This window comes from Mastomys coucha, unplaced genomic scaffold (genome assembly GCF_008632895.1).
Source record: "Mastomys coucha isolate ucsf_1 unplaced genomic scaffold, UCSF_Mcou_1 pScaffold16, whole genome shotgun sequence".
NCBI lineage: Eukaryota > Metazoa > Chordata > Mammalia > Rodentia > Muridae > Mastomys > Mastomys coucha.
Window position 1 is genome coordinate 80,841,003 of NW_022196898.1, and position 22,368 is coordinate 80,863,370.

The following is a 22,368-nucleotide window of genomic DNA, read 5'->3' on the forward strand; positions in this document are numbered from 1 at the left end:
GAGTGCAGTGGGGTTACAAGCCCCCACGATTTGTATGCAGATAGCTTGTATGGAGCTGAGGGCAGTTCTGTTTCAAGCTCCCCAAAGTTATGTGGGACAGGTATGTCTGGTACCGCTAGGACAATCTTCCCTGCAAGCACTCCTAGAGGCCTCTGACAGGTAGGGAGAAGAATATGAATAGGCTAAGATTACCGACTCAAAACAGGGCCAGTGGATAGGCACCGTCCAACATGCTAAAAGCGACAGCCCTTCCCGGTGATATACAAAGGAGGTAGGCTGAAAGTGAGGAGATAGGGTAGTGAGTAGATACGACTGGGGAATTGATTTAAATTTAGTTTACTATGTTTAAGAACTACGTAAACAGTATCTTGTAGCTGGGCAGTGGTCGCGCATGCCTTTAATCCCAGCAAAGGCAGGCGGATTTCTGAGGCCAACCTGGTCTACAGAGTGAGTTCCAGGACAGCCAGAACTATGCAGAGAAACCCTCTTGAAAAAACAAAACAAAACAACACACAAAAAACCAGTATCTTGTAAAACAATGGAAAAAAAATCACTCCATTCCATTTTACCTCAATTATGGAACAAAATCTTCTGCAACGGAATACTCGAGTGCATTAAATAAATATAAATTTTATTAAAAACACTCACATGGCGTTATCAGGAATGATATAATAAACAGCTTTAAAATAAACTGCATCCATAACATTACAATACTTACAGTATTTATAACCACCCTCAGATTGTATAAACAAAGCCAACATTTCATGAAGTAAACTACATTAAAAAAATAAAGCATAGAAAAATGCACACAGAGGTTCATTATTTTAGTGTCAAACTGCAAAAAATATTCCCTAACAAGTTAACCACACTACCTTGTAAAGTGAACTATACATCACTGTGCGTCAATCAAGATGAAAAATTCATTCAAGTAATGTTGACAACCAAGCAGAAGCACTTCCAAGTATGGCTCTGTAGTCAAGTTGTTCCTATAGAAGAAAATCACAGATCTGCCTTCCACTTGATCTAATGGAAAGAGGTGGGATGTAACTGCCTTGCTTCCTACACAACCCATCCTCTCAAACCACACTTACTGCTCCTGTTGGCCAGCAGTTTGACAAATGACAGTGGGTGACACGTAAAGAAAATATTCCTTAGGGATGACTGGCTCAAAAAGTCGCCAAACACACCTGCAGGAACCTGATGTGGACCAAACATGGTGTGGAAACCATTAACCTTCTGGTTTTGTGTGCAAGGCAGACATTCTGAAAGTTTTTAGTGACAAATGTGACCGATAAATTACAAAGGTCTCCACTGACACAAAGCTATTTGAAAAGCTAGTAATCAACACTGTATTTAGGCCACAATGTAACGAGAGTCCTATTGCACAGCACACCACCAGCTTCTAGGACCACTGAGCTGCCGTCCAAAGCTGTCCTCACTAGCTTAGAAGCCGTCTCTGGAGATCGGAGAGCCATGGGGATGATTTTTACCCCCCCATTTTCCCTTTACCAGCTCACTGCTTCCTGTTTTAGATTTTTTTCCTTTGCTGAACTCCAACTCTCCAAAATTTATAATTGAAAGGTAACAAATTTATAAAATTAGTATGTTATCAGTACATGTATAAGCAAAATAGGAGGGATTCAAAATAAAAAGAGTTAAATCTCTGAAAAAGAATATATTAACCGACAACTTTACATAAACAGGTGACATGTTGGCATAAGGAGAATGAGCTGAAATATCCCTGAATTTTTAGAACAAAAAGTTTGAGATTCAAGTTATACTTGCTAAGAAATCAAGTATTTAAAAATGGTATGTCTTAATAATAATACAAAGATTATTTTTTTTTTAAAAAAAAAAAATGGTGGTATACAATGCTCTAAGCTTCCACTCTTAGCTCAGTATCCCATTGCCAAGCTACTGTTGAGGTATTACGACAAGTAGGAACACCACTCCAACTTGGAATGGATTCTTAGCTCACATTAACATCTATGTGGAGCAATCTGGGTAGCACCATCGTGATGTGAATTTTGCTTCAATCTCATATATTATATATATATATATATATATATATATAACATATACACATATGTATATATTTAATTTTTACAGTACTAAAATACTAAAGCATTGCATCAAAAAAGGTTTTGCTTTACAATTTAATTTACTATACAACTCTTTTTTACCTTTTAATACAAATTAATGTTTAAAATCACCACAGCAAACCAGCTGCCTATTTTTGTCTTTCGTTTTTGCTGTAACCAGTAGAGTCATATGGATTTAACCATGTCTTCTCATCTTATGTGGGCTTCAGTCCACTCAATTTTCCTGGTATGCATAACACTTAGCTAAGAAACGACACCACAAAGCACATAATGAACAGAGGCAGCCTGCTATCCTGAACCTAACAGATCTGTGGACAGCATGGGCGTGAGGTGGACAAGCTTTGCTCTGTCTGTAGCATGCGGCTAGTTATCGCCTGCAGTTAACAGTTCTTAAGCTGTATGCGCAGGAGGGATGAGCTTGCCCTACCACCGTTTTATAGTATAGCGTGTAAGATGAGTGAGCACCAGAAAACGGTTTTTGTTTTTTTTCTGTGTGTGGACTAGCATATCCATACAGCTTTGGATTGTAAGTAGGCCTGTCAACAATGACAGTGCTTATCAGCCAATACATGGCTAAGAGCAAAGCAAATGTTTTCAAAGCTTTCAAAAAAAACACTTCTTAATCTTACATGAAAGAATGGTTTGTTTTGTTTTGTTTTTAAGTTTCAGTACCTTAGCATTGCTCAAGTTGCCAAAGCTTAGGTAGGCAAAGTGCTTCTCTAAGACACAACTTAAAATATTTCAATACACATGTGTAAATGTGTATATGCATACATTATTTATAGTCCTACAAGGACATCGATGGAGAACCATAATCCAGAGGCCTTTTAAATGTCCATATTTTAAAACTAAGCTGAGTAACAAATAATTAAGATAGAAATGTAAATCAAAGGTACCCAGTTCCCCAAAGGGCCCTAGACTATACTGGCTGAATGATAAAAGGCATTGATTTTTCAACTATTAAAAACATCATTTTTGTAGCACCATTTAATGTTAACACCCAAACAAATTCAGTGTTTTGCTGTTATTCACTTAAGCTTTCTGAAGCTACTTTGATAAATAAGTTATTAAGTAAAAACTCCATGTTAAAAAGTCATAATTCCAGTATTTCAGTACATCATACATCAGCACCAGATGATTCCTGCAAGTTCTACTACAGTACTGTGTCCCATGATTACACACACTTGGTACTAGAAGCAGTCCCATGTAGAGTGGTGAGGGACATGTCACATGCATGACCTCAGCCAATAAGAGAACCAGTGGTTTTGAAAACAAATGGAGAATGCTTTTTCCCACTGTCACTTTGCATAGGATGTCTTAACTCTTCCTGAATGCCACCAAGTGACCACCACAAGAAGTTGGTAGAGACTAAGTATAATGGTAAAATAAACTATTTTGCTGGTGAGCTGACAAACCTCCCCCCAATAAACAGAAAAAAAAAATGTACTGCATTTGTCACAGATGCTGTGACCTGTCCCCACTGCCCATGCCATGAAAGACATACTGCTCGCAGGTTGTCCTTGGTGGTCTGGCCTAATGACCAGCATCACACATATCTGTTATAAGGCCCTGTGACCTGAGTGAAAGCATATGGCCATGTTGTCACGGTAGAGTTCGTGGTCACAGACCCTGTGTTCTCAGCAAGAGACTGGATGAAGCGTAGGTAACTTGGTTCCTGTGGCCCTGTGGGCTCACGCTTTACCCGTTTGCCATGATTTTTCTCAGACACATGGTCTGATCCATACTTTTCACCCTCTTCCTCTTCTTTCCGGGCCTTTCCAGCCACTTTGGCTTCCCAGAGAGCCAAGCTATGTTTTGGCAGACTCAAGTTCTTATGCCTGTAAAATACAAGTGAGATCCTGGTGGGATGTTTCCGATCGGGGTTGTTTAATTTGGTGGTGGCATGGACCTCACACTTTGCACACTCAATGAGAATTGACCCATGAGTTGGAGCTATAGCCACCCCTCCAATGCAAGGATCCTGAAAGTTGGGCTCACTATCTGACCAAAACTCAATGTCCTCTACAGTAGCCGGATCCTGGCCTGACACCCCAGGCTGTTTCTCCTGACTGTAGTCACTCAGATTGTGTAACAGATCTGGAGCAGAAGCAGTTCTATCGTGATTAAACCCTGGAACCACCCTTGATAGCCCATTAGCCGTGTTGTCATTCTCCTTGTTGTGGAAGGCGTGACTAGAACTGCTCACTGAGCCCGAAGCTGCTGCAGTGTAGCTGTAGACTGAGTGAGAAGGTAGATGATGCTCACTGGTTTTGTAGTCTGTGTTTGGGTGGCTGTATGGTGATCTGCAGGCAGCTCCCATGAAGTGACCATCCATCTTGGGGGTAGGGTAAGGAGAAAACGTTGCTAGGTGGTGTACATTTGGTTTTAGGGTACAGTTAGTGAAGGCATCTCTCTGCATATTTTGGTTTCCATAACTTAAGTACTTAGAGGGACCGTCTCCAAACCTCTGTTGGCTAAGTGTGTGGATGGGTGGTAGGTTCAGATTGGTGAGGTGGTCCTGGCTTGGATATCTATGTAGACCCCTGGATTGAGCCTGGGAGGGATAAGAACCTAAGAAAGGAGAACCACTGTTGGCCGACACACTGCCATTGCACTGAAAAGCTGCATATTGGTTATTCTGGTTCAAAAGCCCAGGGTAGGGGTTCATGTAATTAGAAGAACTCAAATAAGAAACTACAGCATGAGATGAAGTGGGGTAAAAGTTCACATGGTTGGTATCTCCATAAATATCTGAGGTGTGTGCAGAACTGGGGTAAGGACTACGTGGAGTAGGCTGTCTCACGTAGATATTGGTGGATCCAGAAGCATGAGAACCAATGGATTGCGAGTTAGTGGGCAGGATATGCTGTGTCTGCGACTGTGGCGGCTGTGGCTGAGGTGGCTGTGTCTGCGGCTGCTGTGGCCTCTGCCCTTGTTGAAGGTGCCTCTGGAGTGATGGTGGCTGCTGGATGACAGATCCCGAAAGCCGCAGTTGTGCTATGGAGAGGGTAGGAGAGAGAGAGAGCAGGTACAAATATATTTAAGAACTCTAATGGAGATACTTAATATATGCAATAGCATAGACAAGCCCCTCGCACCTCCCCCAAGCAAGGACAAAGGAAAGCCAGGGCTCTGAGCATTGTCACCCATAATTTTGTGTCTGAAGCCATAGAAGACAGACAAACTTTTAATGGTGCATGGTCGATAATGTGTGTTACCCCCCCCACACACCTCATCCCAGAGTCATTCAACATGCCTCTGCCCACTCTACCTATCTACCTCTGCTTAGCTCATGTCCTCATCTTCAGTGCCCACTTAGTTTGCTAACACAGACACTAGACTAGAATGGTGCCCCCTCCATCCCTACTGTTCCTGAAGGAAGGGAATGGCTTATTTTACTTTACTTCTCAATTGCTTGGCACATGGCAGGTCTTGACGGCTTTATCACAGAAACCAGCAAGAAAGGGATTTTCACCTGAGAGCCAAGACTGGTAAGAAAATCGGTAGGCTAAATAAATTTACAGATCAAGCCAGTATACTTTCTAAATACTGGATTTCTTATTAGTAGCTCTAACTATAGACATACAGCAAGGGTTATGGTGCTCAATGCTCCAGTTAGTTTGATGAGTGTGGAACATTACCTAAACCAGATCCAACCTGTCCATGAAAAAAATACTCAATTCACCCTTGATCTTGCAAATTTGTTTGGACTTAAGTATAGCACTGCCTTGATCTCTATTCAGTGTTGTACTTTGCATTCTGAGAGGGTTTACTTTCTTTTTTCATTTTTAAGATTTATTTATTATTATAAATGAGTACCCCGTAGCAGTCTTCAGACACACCAGAAGAGGGCGTCATATTTCATTACAGGTGGTTGTAAGCCACTATGTGGTTGCTGGGATTTGAACTCAGGACCTTTGGAAGAGCAGTTGATGCTCTTACCCACTGAGCCATCTCACCAGCCTGAGGGTTTACTTTCATAGTTTCTCAAAATCCCCCTATTAGTCCACTGCATCTGTGTCCAAGTAAGTGTTCCCTCCTTCAACTTGGTGAAATGTTATAAAATGATTCCCATTACTTTTAGCATATGAATTATTGACTTAAAAGGCCTGTTATTTATTATATACAGATTAAACCCATACCTTTGTCTAAGCTGGATGGTTCAGCTCTGATGACTCCAGTATGCCCTGAACATGACCATTTATGGGGGGATTGTGGCAGATTAGTCAGACCATGATTGCTAAGACTTAAGTGTCACACAGTTTACCTGTCATATGGCTTGTGTTTTCCATCTGCTTTGTACGAGACGAAGACTTTTCTTTCTTATTGGAGCAATTCTTCAGAGAAGAAAGCTTTCTAGCTGCTTTCTTGGATTCCGATTTCTTCTGCCGGCAACTCTTGACGGGCTCTCCTAACCTACTGACTCTTCTCCTCCGAAAGGAGTGCAGAACCTGAATGGACCCGTTCAGTTTCTTCTCCTCCTGACCTTCTGCACTCCCAAACTCATCCTCACTGGCGATGGTGTACAAAGGCAGTACGTGGAACTGCTCATCCTTAGGCTGGGCTCCGGTTTCTCGATTGTCTTCTCCGTTGAGGGTGATCACCTGAAGTGGATGTGAGATTTCCAGGCTCAGTTGTAGGTCCAGAAAGAAGGTGTGTACATGTTTCTCCCTACCAGTATCCACGTGTGTTGGATGAGGGATATGCATATTATCAAAACTATCATATTACTACTGCCTGTTTCAAGTGAAGGTGATGTACAAATGGCGGACTTAGAGAAAAGACAATCTCATTCTTTATACTTTTCAAGAACAGAGCCCACGAAAGCGGATCCATGCTTCTTCTAAACAAGGCACTTTCCTGCTTTCCATAACACATGGCAGATGCATTTCTTTCTAAAGAAGCTACAACCCTCTTCTACTACCATGTGACCAGCACATGCAATGGGATGGGGAAGGATAACAGGAGACACAGTTCTCTGTCCCTCAGACCTGACTCCAAATTCGCCATGTTTAAAAAACTTGCTATGCTCAAGAAAAAGACAAGATGCCAGTTGAATGTATCTCATGCATATCTTCATGCATCCTCTTTTGCTTAAGGTAGCTTTCTTATGTTAACTAAAATCATATTAATTGATGATTGGTAACTGGAGAAAAGGAGACCTAAAGGACAGATGTAAAAATGAGTGGGAGATATGCCTGAGAGGTTTCTAAATGACTAATGTAGAGAACTGTGAAGTTTTCCCAAACCCATGTCTCTGAATATGCTTCTCTTGCAAATCCATCCATACTCACTTCTCCCCTTTCCATCCTGCCTTGTAGCCCTGTCATCATCCTAAGGCAGGCTCATTGCCCACTGCCTCTGCTTTATAGAAGAACAGACTACATGACTGTGCTGTTGCGATTATACCACAGCCTCAAACACATAGGGCTGACCATCGTAATGAGTAGCTTATTTTCCTGGATCTAACTTCGAACTATGGCTGGTAGCTAATATACCTCAGAGCCCATATTTAGAACCAAATCTGTATTAATCCATTGTGCTACTGTGGTATGTACATAAGTCACAAATGATACAGTGTTACCCCCCTGCCTGAGGGCTGATTCTTCAGATTCTGCCTGCCTCTGATAACCACACCTCTCTGTCTACCTCCTGCTAATTGCCACACCACTGTCCAAGTTCCAGTTACACCGGAAGTCTCGCCTCCTGAAACTGAAGACCTTACTGATTGGGCCAGGTTGCTGACGAACTTGTGGGAGGAGTTTTGCCTTATATTATTCTACCTGTTGGCTTGTAACAATAGATATTGAATGAAGGACGGCTGATTAATACACGTCTGTGTTTGGCCAGTTTTTTTTTAGGAACCTTCTGCGCAGTTCTGGTACTTAGATATGGCTTTCCAGGTCCCTAACCCCATTCCAAAATACCCATTCGTTTTTGGCTGCTCGCTGGCTATTGGATGGCCCCCTACAACACAGAAGTATCAATTACTTTCTACCTTACTTTTGGGGACAGGGTATCTCAGGGAGCCTAAAGGACACTGATCTTGCTGGATGGTTGGATAGCAAGCCTCAGAGATCCCTGTGTCCACTCTCCCAAAGTTGGGTGATTAAAGATGCCTGCTACAGCACTGGGTTTCACATAGGTATAGGGGATCCTTCTTCATCTTGAAGGTAAGTGTCTTCCTGGCTGAGCTCCCAGCTGAATTTTGATTTCTCTTTTCAATTATGTGTATGGATGTGTTTGTTGAACATGAGTTAGGATAACTGCAGAAATCAGGAATGTACATGTCAAGTTCCCTAGAGCTGGAGTTACTTACAGGTGGTTGCTGTGAGCTATGGGTACTGGAAATGGAACTCAGGTCCTCTCCAGACCCAGATTTTTATTTTCTTGACAAGTACTTTGAAATAACAATGTATAGACACAATTTAGATTAGTACTAACACTCAAAATTCTTGTGTGGTTTTCAACATTTCTACTAATGTGCCACTTAGTTATGAAAGGGCTAGTAGTGCCCAGGAAGGTCACAGGAACATAATTCACCCATGAAAACACATGGCCTGGTGACCCCCACTGAAAGCACGTGTTCTGTACTGGGTACACGGGGCGCCACTTACCACTGTGCTGCCGTATGGCATGTTCTGCTGGTCTCTGTGGGCATGAGCAGAAAAGTCCACACAGGCAGTGACCCCTGAGAAGGGTCGGCCTTCCTTTAGACCCAAACAGCACTCTGGAGCTTGGTGTTCAAATTCAACCTGAGTGACAGATGTATGTCAATGGGAAGGTTTCTTTAGAATGATACTATTTTGTACTATATCTAGAACATAATGGAAAGACTAAAAATAGAGCAAACTCTTACTGAGGAAAACTGTGACAACAGAGATCAAACCCAAGGCTTCAGAGAAGTGAGGTAAGCAATCTACCACTGCCAGCTCCCACATTTTCCCCTTCCCTTTCTTCCCTCCAAATCTTCTCCTATAACCCTCCCTGCTCTCTTTCAAATTCATGCCCTGACCCCTTAACTACTCATTAGTGAAATATATACATATGTGCATGCACAATTGTTATTGTAACATATATTCCTGAATATAACCTGCCCAGAAACATATGTTGAGTAGCATTTATGGAAGGTAGTCTTACTTTGATCTATGTGCACACCCATGTAACCACTGCTATAAACAAATCAGGTCTATACACCCATTACTCCCCCTAAAGTTTCTGCCAGTCTCTGGTGTTTTCCCTCCTGCTATGGTCAGACCCACCACACAGACAAATGAGGATTATATCACATTGAAAGTCTTACATACTCAAGGAAATAACCCAAGAAAATTATGAAAATACAAGGGATGGAAAAAAATCTGTGTAGATGGTTCTTCTGATTACAGTTACTATCCAGAATCTGTTTTTGAAATAAAAATCCAATCACTTAATCCTTCCTCACCTTTCTTTCCTTCCTTCCTTCCTTCCTTCCTTCCTTCCTTCCTTCCTTCCTTCCTTCCTTTCTCTTTCTTTCTTTTTGGTTTTTCGAAACACGGTTTCTCTGTGTAACCCTGGCTGTCCTGGAACTCACTGTGTAGAACAGGCTGGCCTCGACCTCAGAAATCCACCTGCCTCTGCCTCCCAAGAGCTGGGATTAAAGGCGTGCGCCACCACGGTCCGGCCCTTCCTCACCTTTCACATACACTTACTTAAAGTCCCTACAGGCTGATATCAGACATCATTATTGTGCCAGATAGTCTAGAACCTCCTCTTTTCTGTGTACATATCCCTATCCTAGCTTTTTGTTATGTGACAGGTGCTTTCTTTTTAACACATAGAATGATTGATCTCTTGATGCCTGTGGTTGTAAACAGGTTTTTGGTCAAACTCACAGGGTGATTGTCGTGGGGGGGTCAAATTTGAGACTGACCTCATAGCTAACTAGTGAGACTTGACCTTGAAAAATACAGGATTTTTGGTTTTGTTTGCCTTTTTTTTTTTTGCTTTCTTCATGGATACAAAGTCTAACAATAACTTGACACCTGGACCCAAATGTAACAAACAACTGTATAAGCTGGGTGGTGGCACATGCCTTTAATCTCAGAATTTGGGAGGCAGAGGCAGGTGGATTTGAGTTCAAGGCCAGCCTGGTCTACACAGTGAGTTCCAGGACAGCCAAGGCTACACAAAGAAACCCTGTCTCAGAAAACAAACAACTGAAGATAGTCCTGTATAATCAGGGTTACATGATTTAAAACATACTAAATAAAATCTTTATGTGGATATAAATTAGTAGATAAACCATCATTAAGACTTAATTTTTTTGAGGCTGAAAACCAAAAATATGCATTTTTAACAGCAAAATCCTTACACTAGAAACAATTCAAGTAGTTTTAACGATTAAGAAAGCAAAGAATAAGAGTGAGGCTGGAGAGACAGCTAAGTAAAGAACATTCAGCTCTTGCAGAGACAATAACCCAAATAAATATTGGTTTACAACTGTCTCTAATTCCAGGTCTAGGGGACCCAAGGACCTTACCATGCAGTACATTTACACAAATGCAGTGAGGGTATTCTATACATTGAAAGGTGAAGAGAAGGTTTTTTTTTAAAGGCTAAAAGGAAGTCACTTTGGGGGCTGGGAGCTGGTGGGGCACACCTTTACCCCAGAATTTGGGAGGCAGAGGCCAGCCCATCCAGGACAGCCAAGGCTACTCAGAGAAACCTTGTCTTGAAAAAACAAAAAAAAATTTGGACTAGACAGCTCACCAGTAATGGAGTTTAACTGCAACAAAAGTTAAACTTACCTGGTTATTGTATGCATCAGGTGCAAGCTTCTTGTATATTGGAGCAATAACAGTAGCCAGGTTTTGCAAATGAGAACCTAGTCTCTCTTCCTGTACAAAAATGATTCAACAAATTAAATTCTAAATTAAACATGGATATATAAACGTGTGCATGCATTTAGACATGACAGTCAACTGAATTATTTCCAAGTATAATGTTTTTCCTACTGTCGGAAATCTCTAAATCATTCTAAAACGACCACTTGTATATGAATTTGTATGCGCTATCTACCAGATGCTATCTCTTTTGGTTTGGGTATGATGGTCTCTACTTTGCATGCAGACAACTGACAATTTGTAAACACAAACCTGTGCTGGGGGTGGAGTGGTGAACAAGTCAGTTGGCTCATGGCAACAAACACATTTCCCTCTCACTATTCAAATGTTCATTAAGGAAGACGAACTACTAAATTTGACTACTTCTAAGCACTTCATAAGTTTAAATGAAGTCTCTGTAGAAGTCCCTGGATAAAATTCTCTGGACTAGCCAATTCAATATTGAACAGTTTGTTTAAAATGGGAAACACTGTTACATTCCCATTACCCCATGCTCGCAAAGAAACGTTTTTGATAGGCTTCTGAAGGGGCGTGTCCTAAATTCCCACTGACACCCTCTTATTTTAAATTGCTACTGTTGAACAATCTTGGGAGGCTGGGGAGATAGAAAGTTCAGCAATTGCTGCTCTTCTAGAGGACCCAGACCTGTTCCTTCTCATTTATGTCGGGTGGTTCACAAGCACAGTAACTCAGTTCCAGGGGATTCCAGCCCTTCTTCTGGGCTCCAGAGCACCTGCATGTGCAAGCATGGTGAGCTGAGGTGGAACCCGAGTACTCACATAAAACATGGGGACCCATGACAGTGCTGGGGTGATAAAGGCATAAGGAAAACTGGGGCTCCCCTAGTCCCCATTCTAGTCAAAACAGCCTGAGTTCAATGAGAGACTTCTCAAAAAGGGATAGAGGAAGATGCTGGCTACCATAAGCATGCATGACACACACATCAAGAGATGCAAACTTTAGTAGGTAGGTAAGGAGATGGCTGCTTAAGAAAAATCTTGTGTCAGGCACTGGTGGTACATGCCTTTAATCCCAGCACTTGGGAGGCAGAGGCAGGTGGATTTCTGAGTTCGAGGCCAGCCTGGTCTACAGAGTGAGTTCCAGGGCAGCCAAGACTACACAGAGAAACCCTGTCTTGAAAAAAATAAAAACAAAACAAAACAAAACAAAACAAAACAAAAAAAAAACCAAAAAAAAAAATCCAAAAAAAAATATTTCTCATTTGCATCGTTTATCATTATTTAATATTGTAACCTCAGATAAAAATAACATTTCCCTTTTAGATGAATATATCAAAGTTAATAACCATGTGTGGATTTTAACACTTTAGATTCAATAGTTATAGTGTATGGAGAAAGATTAATACACAAGTGCCAAATATATTGAGGTTTTTGGTCATTTGGCAAATGTTTACACACTCTTAATTAAATCCTACAATCTTACAAGTATTGTCTGCCAAAGAATCTGTATTTTAAAAGATAAAAAAGTTTGATGGTTTTAAATGAGAAATCAGTGCTCATTTATTTGAACTGAATATGTATACTAAAACCTCAGCCTGTTCTAGTTGCTTGAATACATACAGTAACTTAAATCTTAGAAATAGTATGAGCATGACTTCCATAATTCAAACTTGAAAGTGAATAATATCACAAATCTTAATTTTTTAGTGTTCTGGTGTCCCTTTCCTGATGCCTGGGGCAATAAATTATGGGCACTTTGAGCAGGAGCTATAATGTTTCCAATAAAGTATTCCTTCCTTAAAAAAAGTATTTATATATTACGTACAAATCCAATGTTTTATAATTTATTTATATGTATTGGTAGTTTACTTGCATGTGTCTGAGTGTCAGATCGCCTGGAACTGGAGTTATACCGGACAGTTGTGAGCTGCCATGTGGCTGCTGGGAATTGATCTCAGGACCTCTGGAAGAGAAGCCGGTGCCCTTAACCCCTGGACCATCTCTCCAGCCCCTAAATCCATAATACCTTTGCCCTTTTTTTGCAACATGATTCACTGCCATAGTAATCCCCAGTAGTATCACAGACCTTTCAAGCAGGACAAAAACTTATTTGGTCTAAGAAAGGTATAGGCAAATTTTTGTCCAAATACTCTATGAAACAGAATGTTAAGTGGAGCCTCAATGTTATACATCAGTGTGAAATTACATTGAGAAATAAGAATGTCATGAACATCAAGTGTCTATTGCCCATATCACAGACTTTTCTTTATACAGAGCTTCACTCTTTAGTCCAGGCTAGCCTAATCAACTTAATTTACTCTTGGCATTGGTATTCTATAAAGGCCTATGTGCTGGCTAGTTGTGGCAACTTGACACAACCTACAGTCATTCTGGAAGAGGCGACTTCCATTTTAAAAATGCCACCCTGTGGTTCATATTCTGTGGTTCATATTCTTGATTGACGATTGATAGAGGAGGGCCCAGCTGATTGTGGGCAGTGCCACCCCTGGGCTGGAGGTCCAGGGTTCTATAGATGGCTCCATCAATTAATAGGGAACAAGAGAGTAAACAGCACCTCTGAAATAGCTCTGTGCCTCCATGTTCCTGCTCTGACCTCCCTGCATGAACTACAAGCTTTAAGGCAAAATAAGTCCTTTTCTCCCCAAGTTGATTTTGGTCATGGTGTATAGGGTATAGAAACCCTAGCTCACTGCCCACAGGTAGGAATAATTTGTGCTGCCATACATATTCATGATAAATTTATACAATATTTTATTTTTAGGGTTTAGCCAGAATATGTAGGTTCATCTGGGATGAAATTCCTTCTGAGTATGACAGGTCATTATGCTCATTAATTCTGTATGAAAAACAGGTTATAGATTAGGAAACAAACCAACCTCTTTTGGCTCATCTCCATGTAGCCTAAATTTCCTTGGGTTCTTGCTTCTGGCAAACTTACATCCATTATAGTACATGCTCCAAGAACAACCAAAAGAAAAGGAGGCACCACAGGTCTCTGGATCCTCACCCTGACAACAACAGTTTCTACTGAGAGAACAAAGGACATTAGAAATAGTCTCTATAAGATCCATCATGTGGTACTGAGCCATCTGCATGCCTTAAAGAGATAGGAATAATTTCTCCCTTTTAAGTGTTTACTCAATGTACCTAGAATTCATGTAATTTTGTGTGTCAAAAATTTGTTTTCATGCATTGTTTGGCTAGCCCAATTTTTTCACTCATCTTTATTGTGTTCTAAACTGTTTACTATTATTATTATTATTATTATTATTATTATAATGATCAGTTAAAATATACTTGGTACATTATTTATAAGTATAATGTTATATACACATTCTGTTAAGGGGAAGAAAAACTACCCTGACACCTAGCCAATAAAGACAACCCAACTATTGACCTGGTGAAGACAGATGAACTAGTTCTTGCAAATCATATTTAAGAACACATTAAGACCATACATCCTGGTAGAGTTGGTTTCCAATTTGACTCAACACACAAACCAATGTGAAATCACATAATTTTGTCAAACAGACATGAACATTCCTTCACAAGAAGTGCTAAAGAAACTAGGAAGGGAAAGAACCTGTCAAAATAAGGGTCTGTGATGAAGCCAGTCAATATATACTAAATGATGACCAATTCCTTGCACATTAGTATTATAATGGGTGCATTGATGAAATGAATCTATAGATTCAAACAATCAAATTTCTAATTACATTCTTTACACCCCTAGAAAAAGGGAGGATTTTTTTTTTCAAAAAAAATCCCAAGTAAAGAAGCCAATAATCCTAAACAGAAGAGAGCAAGGCTGTATTATAATACCTAATTTCAAATTATACTACAGAGCCATAGTAACAAGCCAGTACGGTACTTACACAAAACCAGATATTTAGACAAATGGGATAGAATAGAGGATCTATGAATAAACCTGAGTTACAACCAGCTGACTTTTGATAAAGATATCAAACTACAAATTGGAGAAAAAATGCTTGAGTAATCCACATGCAGCAGAAATAGAATCCTATCACTACACACAAAATTCTTTTCAGTATGGGCACAGGGAAACAGGGAAGGACAAATTCTCCTACAGTTTTCATCTCTAGCCTACAGAGGTGCTGTCCACATTACAGTGGGTTGACTTACCTCAACTAACCCTCCCTACCTATAGAATATCCCTAGGTCACGCCCAGAAATGTGTCCAAGCTGATTCTAGATCTTGTTAAGTTGACAATGATGAGGTAGTAGTAATGACAGTGAGATTACATGGCACTAGAAATCTTATGTGGGGGGAAAAGTCTTTAGCAAATACATTTATAGGGATCAAATTTAAGAAATTTAAAGAACTACAGAAGCACAATATAAAAACCATATTATCCAGTCAATAAATAGGTTAGTGAACTGAAGGATGGGAAATAACCAACAATTATTTGAATGTGTTGAGCATCAGGGAAATGCATACTAGTACTGCTTTAAGGTTACATATCACTCAAGTCAAAATTATTAAAGGAAACAAGTGAAACCAATGCTGTTTTTGACGTGGGAAAAGAGCACATATATATATATATATATATATATATATATATATATATATACACTACAAGCCAGAATATGCTGTAGGAGTCAGTGTGGATATTCCTCAAAAAGAATCTAAAAGAACTGTCATACTATAGTTACCACAACTTGGTACCATTAGATTGTGGCTTACTTGAACATTTCACTTTACTCAGATTTTGTGGGTGCATTATGTTTTTCTTTATCTATTAGTTGGTGGACATCTGTGAGTTGTATTTCCTGGCTTACAGGCATAATGTAAGAGGCATGGTTGTACTTCTCTAAGTTATTTTCTTAAGTTCACTAGCAATTTAGAATCTGAAGCCTGCCCTGTGACTCTATAGCAAGAACAGCGAATTTCTCAGCAAAGTGTGCCCAATGCTTTCACTTTTAAAATGTACATACATCTGGAGAGATGGCTCAGTGGTTAAGAACACTGACTGCTCTTCCAAAGGTCCTGAATTCAAATCCCAGCAACCACATGGTGGCTCACAACCATCCGTAATGAGATCAGATGCCCTCTTCTGGGGTGTCTGAAGACAGCTACAGTGTACTTACATGTAATAAATAAATAAACCTTTAAAAAAAAACTCTTTAAAAAAAAGTTGATTATATTAAATGTACATACATTCACACACCTTTACCAAAATGAACAAAATAATTTGATAATCTAAAGAGTATTTACATCTAGGCCATCAGAAGTTTACAAGTCATGGGTTAGGAAGTGAATGAACCATTTGAATGAATAATAATCAGCAAAAGTGACCTGAAGCCAGTTGAGAATAGATCATAAGGTACAGATGGGGGTTATGGATACCTGTAGAATAGAGACACTAACGAACAAATCTGATTAGCGGTGAGATTGGTGAACATGGCCATGATTCTTTGTGATCCCAGCAAATGATTCTGTGTGGTTAGTGGTTAAAAACTTAGGTAGATTTTGAAAGTACAAACTGTAAACTATTTTTAGAGCAACTGTGAGAATATGTATCAGGAGAACCTTCGTGTGTTAGCATCATGCAGGAATTCACAGCAGAGGAATAAAAACCAACCTGGGTGATGAATCTTTTGGCTTCCTGCAAAGTGGACAAAGTTAACCAACAAACAGTAACAGGTATGTACTAACTACCTGGCCGTAAAGGATGGAGAGGTACGCTATGTACTAACTACAGCAATAAAGGATGCAGCAGCAGGGAAAGGGGTACAAGTGTGGCCTACAGAAATAATGAATCAGAATAAATGGAACAATAATTTCAACTTCTATAGAACTTTTATGAATCTTGAAATGACAGATTAAAATGAACTGGGCTGGCGAGATGGTTCAGTGGTTAAGGGCACTGACTGCTCTTCTGAAGATCTGACTGCCTCTTCTAGTGTGTCTGAAGACAGCTACAAGTGTACTTAGATATCATAATAAATCTTTGGGCCAGAGAGAACAGAGGTCCTGAATTCCATTCTCAACAACCTCATGATGGCTCACAACCATCTATATAGCTACAGTGTACTCATATACATAAAAAAAAAATGAATAAATCTTTAAAAAGTCAATGACCTGAATCCTGATCTTACTAAAATGGGGGCCACATTAATATGGAGTGTCCAACTTGGCATAAGAACTAGAATAGAAATGATAAAACCAAAACCACCTAGCTTTTACCAGAAATGCCTCCCGAACAATGACTCTGTATGGTCTAAGAGACCATAAGCATTCGCTGTCCTGACTATAAACAAGTGAGCCCTGCTTTATAAACATACAAATTCAAGCCCCTCCGGAGAACAGGAAGAGCCTAAGCCCACTTACGTTTCATTGTGAGCACAGCGACGATTGGTGCATATGCCATGGTGGCTCAGGATGTCTGTGAGCTCTGAGTAGAGTTCAGTCGCCAGGAGCTTTGGAATTCCTTCCCACAGCATGATGGCGATCACAATTACAGCAGTCTCACACATGTGTTTAGGACGCACTCGTACCAAACACAGTAGCTTCTCCTCATCACTCGATTTCCGATATACCTGTGTGGATCAATAATCCACCCAAACAGCCCCACCCCACCCAAAACAGAACAAGGGTCAATTGGAGCCAATACTTGAATATGCATAGTTTTTCATGTTTGGATCAAAATTATCACCAACTACAATTTGTCTTTTATTGCCTAGCTATAGAGTGGGAACCTAACCAACTGTCAAAAAGGAAAGAAATGATCCAAAAGTATGCCTCAACAGCTAGCAGACCATGCCTGGTAATGTGGACAGTTAAACGTAACCTCGTATAGTAAGAACTACAGAGAAGACATGCAGGGTCTTAGTTGAAGGCATTCTTTAAGTGCACTATAAATATTAACCTTGTGGTTAAAAATGAAAAACTGTCTCTTCACAGGCTAAGATTATTCTTTAGACCAGTGGTTCAACCTTCATATAGCTGTGCCTATCTAATACAGTTCATGTTGTGGAAAATGATTCTCATTGCTCCTTCATAACTAATTCTGCTGTTATGAATTATAATGCAAATATCCATATTTTCCAATCATCTCAGATGGCCCCTGTGAAAATGAAAAAGTCATCAGTTTAACACAAGGGGTTGCAACCCACAGTTGAGAACCACGGCTTTTGACCTCTAAATTATTTCAGTTTAATGGTTTGTTCGTGACTTCAGAACCACTCTGACTTTAGAACACAAGGATGCACATAGAATATGCTCCTTCCAACTGGCAATACTCTTTGGCAAGGATTGGGCAAGCCAATTCTTGAGGTTAGATAAACGAATAGAAAGATTGAGACCGAAGAGCAAGATCACTGACAAGTCACACTTACCCATTTAGCAATAGGACATCCCTGAGAGCTCTTGCCTTCTTTACCAGTATATATGACTTTTTCAATCCTAATAGCTTTACCCTTCTCTCCAAACCTTAAAGAAACACATACTATTATTAGAGGACTTCAGGAAGCAATCAAGCCACTTGGACATTTAAGTGTGTTTTGTTTTCTACAACCACATCTGAAGAAATGAAAGGTTTGATTTTTTTTTTTTAAATTGGTCTAAGCCAAGCATAATGCACAATAGTCTTTAAGTCTTTTCTTCAGCATCCAAATGCACCAGAAATTATAATGGACTATTTAGTAATTACATGCCAGGTGAAAAGTATTGGAAAAGATACTTCTATATATTGCTAAAAAGTTAGTATCCAGCTATCTGGAAAGTTAGAACTCTAGAAACATTGTATTCCTGCTGTGCCAAAGTGCTGTGCAGTGTTAACAAAAGAAAATTAGGGAGCTCTGGCAGGGTACCAGGGCTGGGGGTGAGCTACATAGTGAATTTCTACATAATAACTTAGAAGCACATGGTTTGAAAATAAAGCCAAGAATACTGCATACTGCCCATACATATGTAAACACATTTAACACATACATAGTGGCACAGATCCCTTTGCCCAGAGATCTATCTGCAGGAAAAGCCTTCTGAGTTTTCAACATACAGAAATGAAAAGTAGATACCTTGGACTGAACAGTTTAAGCTTTCCAAAAGTAAGTGAAGTCTCTCAGTCAACCTTTCACAGCCCTTTACATTTGCAAAGCTAAAACTTGAACTCAGTGGTCCTCACCCGTACTGCTTCCAGTCATTTCTTCTTGGACACACCATCAAGTAAGTAGGAAAGAGCCAAGTGAGGCCACTCTTTGTAACCTGTGCCAACACTCTCATGCAGGTTGGCTGGTCAATTTGTTTGTGCCTGGGTTTTCCAGTATCCATCTCCAAGTGGGCAGCCTGTGCCAGCTAAGTGACTATTTGTCCTGTCAAATATTGTGACTGTAGTGAATAGCAGTGTGTTGGGTTGGCAACCCTGGAATAGCTAAGCCTACTGATAATTACTTGATTTACACTTGTTTATGGTGCTGTGGAGGGGGGATGGAAAAACTGCTGTATGCAGAGGGTAACCATCAATTTGCCCTGGGCCTTTGAGTTAATTACCTTTCTTCCATGAGTGTTCTAATAGCTGCCACATTAGGACCAGCTCCTAGATGGGTATAATAAGGAGCATCATCTTTCTCTGTTGAGATAATAGAAGAGTATTTTAAACCTCAATTATACCAAATATTAAGGCTACATCCACAAAGATTATCCTTCAGCTGTTCATTAATGGCCCTAAGTAACTTTACTTTTTTTTCTTTAAATTAGAGTACATTGGTGGCTTGTTCTATTAAACAATGTGCTAAGCCAAGTAATACATACATAATAACTATTGGAAAATTATCACTACGTTATATCTCATACAACAAAAGAAATTTTAAATCAAGAAATTTAAACAATAAAGGAAATAAAATATATTATGTAATAAACTACAATACAGTTTACCCAGGGGAAAAAAAATATAACAAGAACCGTGCTTGCCATTTGAAAGCCTCTCACTTTTTCAACTTTTTCTGGTGCTTTTTCTCTGTACCATTTGGTTTGACTTATTTTGACTTTGCTTGTGCTTATCAGCTAAAAGGGTTAGTTGTAGGAATAAAGGTAAGAACTTAGTGCTCCACTTAATAGTCTCCCCAGGGCAGAAGACCAGCCTACCAAGTGTGTCAATGAGTGCAACATATGATGGGTGGGGCTTAAATAGTAATACATGGTGTTCTTCTAATTCCTTCAACTACACCTGTGGGGACCAAATACTGTTGCTATCTTCCAGCTCCACACCTGTCACAAAACAAACTTAACAAGGCATTTAAAAATACCATTTTTAACCAAAAAATAAACAAAGAAAGCAATACAAAAAAGGAATCCAAAACACAAAGAATGCTCATTGGAAAAGGAGTTACTTTTAAGTGTTTTACTTGTAAGTGCTCCAAAAAGAGCTTTACCAGTGATTTGATACTAAGGGCTAACTTCATCAAAATATTCTAACTATGAATTTTGTACTAAGACCCTTGTAACTAAATATGTTTTCCAATTCAAGATTAAAAATAGCAACTTCCTCGATATGCAGAAATCTAATATTTCACCAAACTTTAAACCTGATTCCTGACCCCGCTGCTCTGCTAAGAAGTAATTGCTTTTCATGTTAATAGATTTTCCTGCCTGTGTGCCTCCTCTGACAGAAGAGTTCAATAGATTCAGGCTGGGTGTGGTGATCCACTCCCAGGACTTGGAAAGCAGAGGCAGCCCAACCTGATCTACTAAGTGAGTTCCAAGACAGCAGGGGCTAGACCCTGTCTTCAAAAAAACCTCCGGAGCCCAGCCGCTGCTCTTCTACAAGTGTCTGTAATCTAAAGACAAAACAACACAAAACCAGGAATGGGGATTTCTTCAGAAGTTCTTTTTATTGTGAAGAATTGTTTTCACTATCCTGTTTTTTTGTTGTTGTTGTTTGTTTTTCCATATCAAATTGAGAATTCCTCTTTCCATGTCTTTGAAGAATTGTGTTGGAATTTTGATGGGGATTGCAATGAATCTGTAGATTGTTTTTGGTAGGATGGCCAACTTTACTATGTTAATCCTACTAATCCATGAGAATGGGAGCTCTCTCCATTTTCTGAGGTCTTCTTGGATTTCTTTCTTGAGAGACTTGTTCTTGTTATACAGATCTTTCACTTGCTTGGTTAGAGTTACACCAAGATATTTTATATTATTTAGGACGATTGTGGAAGGTGTTTCCCTAATTTCTTTCTTAGCCCATTTATCATCTGCTTAAAGGCAGGCTACTGATTTGAGTTAATTTTATATCCAGCCACCTTGCTGAAGTTGTTCATCAGCTAGAGAAGTTCTCTGGTAGAATTTTGGGGGTCGCTTATGTATGCTCTCACATCATCTGCAACTAGTGACACCCTAGCTTCTCCCTTTCCAGTTTGTATCCCCTCAGTCTCCTTCTGTTGTCTGATTGCTCTGGCTAGAACTTTAAGTACTGTATTGAACAGATAGGGAGTGGGCAGCCTTGTCTAGTCCCTGATTTTAGTAGGATTGCTTCAAGTATCTCTCCTTTTAATTTGATCTTAGCTGTTGGTTTGCTGTGTATATTGCTTTTATTATGTTTAGGCATGAGCCTTGAATTCCTGATCTCTACAATACGTTTTTTGTTTGTTTGTCTGTTTTCAAGATAGGGTTTCTCTGTATAGCCCTGGCTCTCCTAGAAATCACTCTGTAGACCAGGCTGGCCTCGAACTCAGAAAGCCACCTGCTTCTGCCTCCAAGGTATTGAGATTTAAGGCGTGCACCACCACTGCCTGGCTTTACCATACTTTTAACATAAAGGGGCACTTTATTTTGTCAAAGGCTTGTTCAGCATCTACGCTGGACAGTAACAATCATGTAATTTTTCTTTGGGTTTATTTATATAGTGGATTACGTTAATGGGTTTTCATATATTGAACCAACTTTGCATCCCCAGAATGAAGAGTACTTGATCATGGTGAATGATCATTTTGATGTGTTCTTGGATTCAGTTTGCTAGAATTTTATTGAATATTTTTGCATCAATATTCATAAAGGAAATTGGTCTGAAGTTCTCTTTGTTGGGTCTCTGCATGGTTTAGGTATCAGAATAATTGTGGCATAATAAGATGAATTAGGTAGTGTTCCTTCTGTTTCTATTTTACGGAGTATTAGTATTAGCTCTTTGAAGGTCTAATAGAATTCTGCACTAAGACCATGGGCTTTTTTTTTTCTTTTTGATGAGGTTTTTTTTAATTAGTTCTACTTCCTTAGGGAATATGGGCCTGTGTAGTTAGTTTACCAGCTCTTGATTTAACTTTGTGGAATCTGTCTAGAGAATCATCCATTTCATCTAGATTTTCCAGTTGTTAAGTAGACAGGTTGATCAATGGAATAGAATTGAAGACCCAGAAATAAAACCACACACTTATGGACACTTGATC

General features: G+C 39.7%; 1 protein-coding gene across 6 annotated transcripts in view; it reads right to left on the reverse strand.

Annotated features, from left to right (window-relative positions):
• Positions 1 to 610: 610 nt before the first annotated feature.
• Positions 611 to 22,368, reverse strand: part of Tet2 (tet methylcytosine dioxygenase 2) — an 87,132-nt gene continuing 65,374 nt past the window's right edge. For 2 of the 6 annotated variants that reach the window (XM_031375572.1, XM_031375571.1), the window contains 9 exons: positions 19,478 to 19,556; positions 18,325 to 18,418; positions 17,318 to 17,526; positions 16,569 to 16,592; positions 13,842 to 13,992; positions 10,889 to 10,978; positions 8,720 to 8,857; positions 6,370 to 6,706; positions 611 to 5,099 (listed from right to left, as the gene is read on the reverse strand). In XM_031375572.1, coding sequence (XP_031231432.1) covers positions 3,649 to 5,099; positions 6,370 to 6,706; positions 8,720 to 8,857; positions 10,889 to 10,978; positions 13,842 to 13,992; positions 16,569 to 16,592; positions 17,318 to 17,526; positions 18,325 to 18,418; positions 19,478 to 19,556 — 2,573 coding nt within the window. In that variant the 3' untranslated portion in view covers positions 611 to 3,648. Of the gene's footprint in view, positions 5,100 to 6,369; positions 6,707 to 8,719; positions 8,858 to 10,888; positions 10,979 to 13,841; positions 13,993 to 16,568; positions 16,593 to 17,317; positions 17,527 to 18,324; positions 18,419 to 18,538; positions 19,557 to 22,368 lie in introns of those variants that run through there. The other 4 variants (XM_031375573.1, XM_031375575.1, XM_031375574.1 and 1 more) reach the window with 4 other exon arrangements.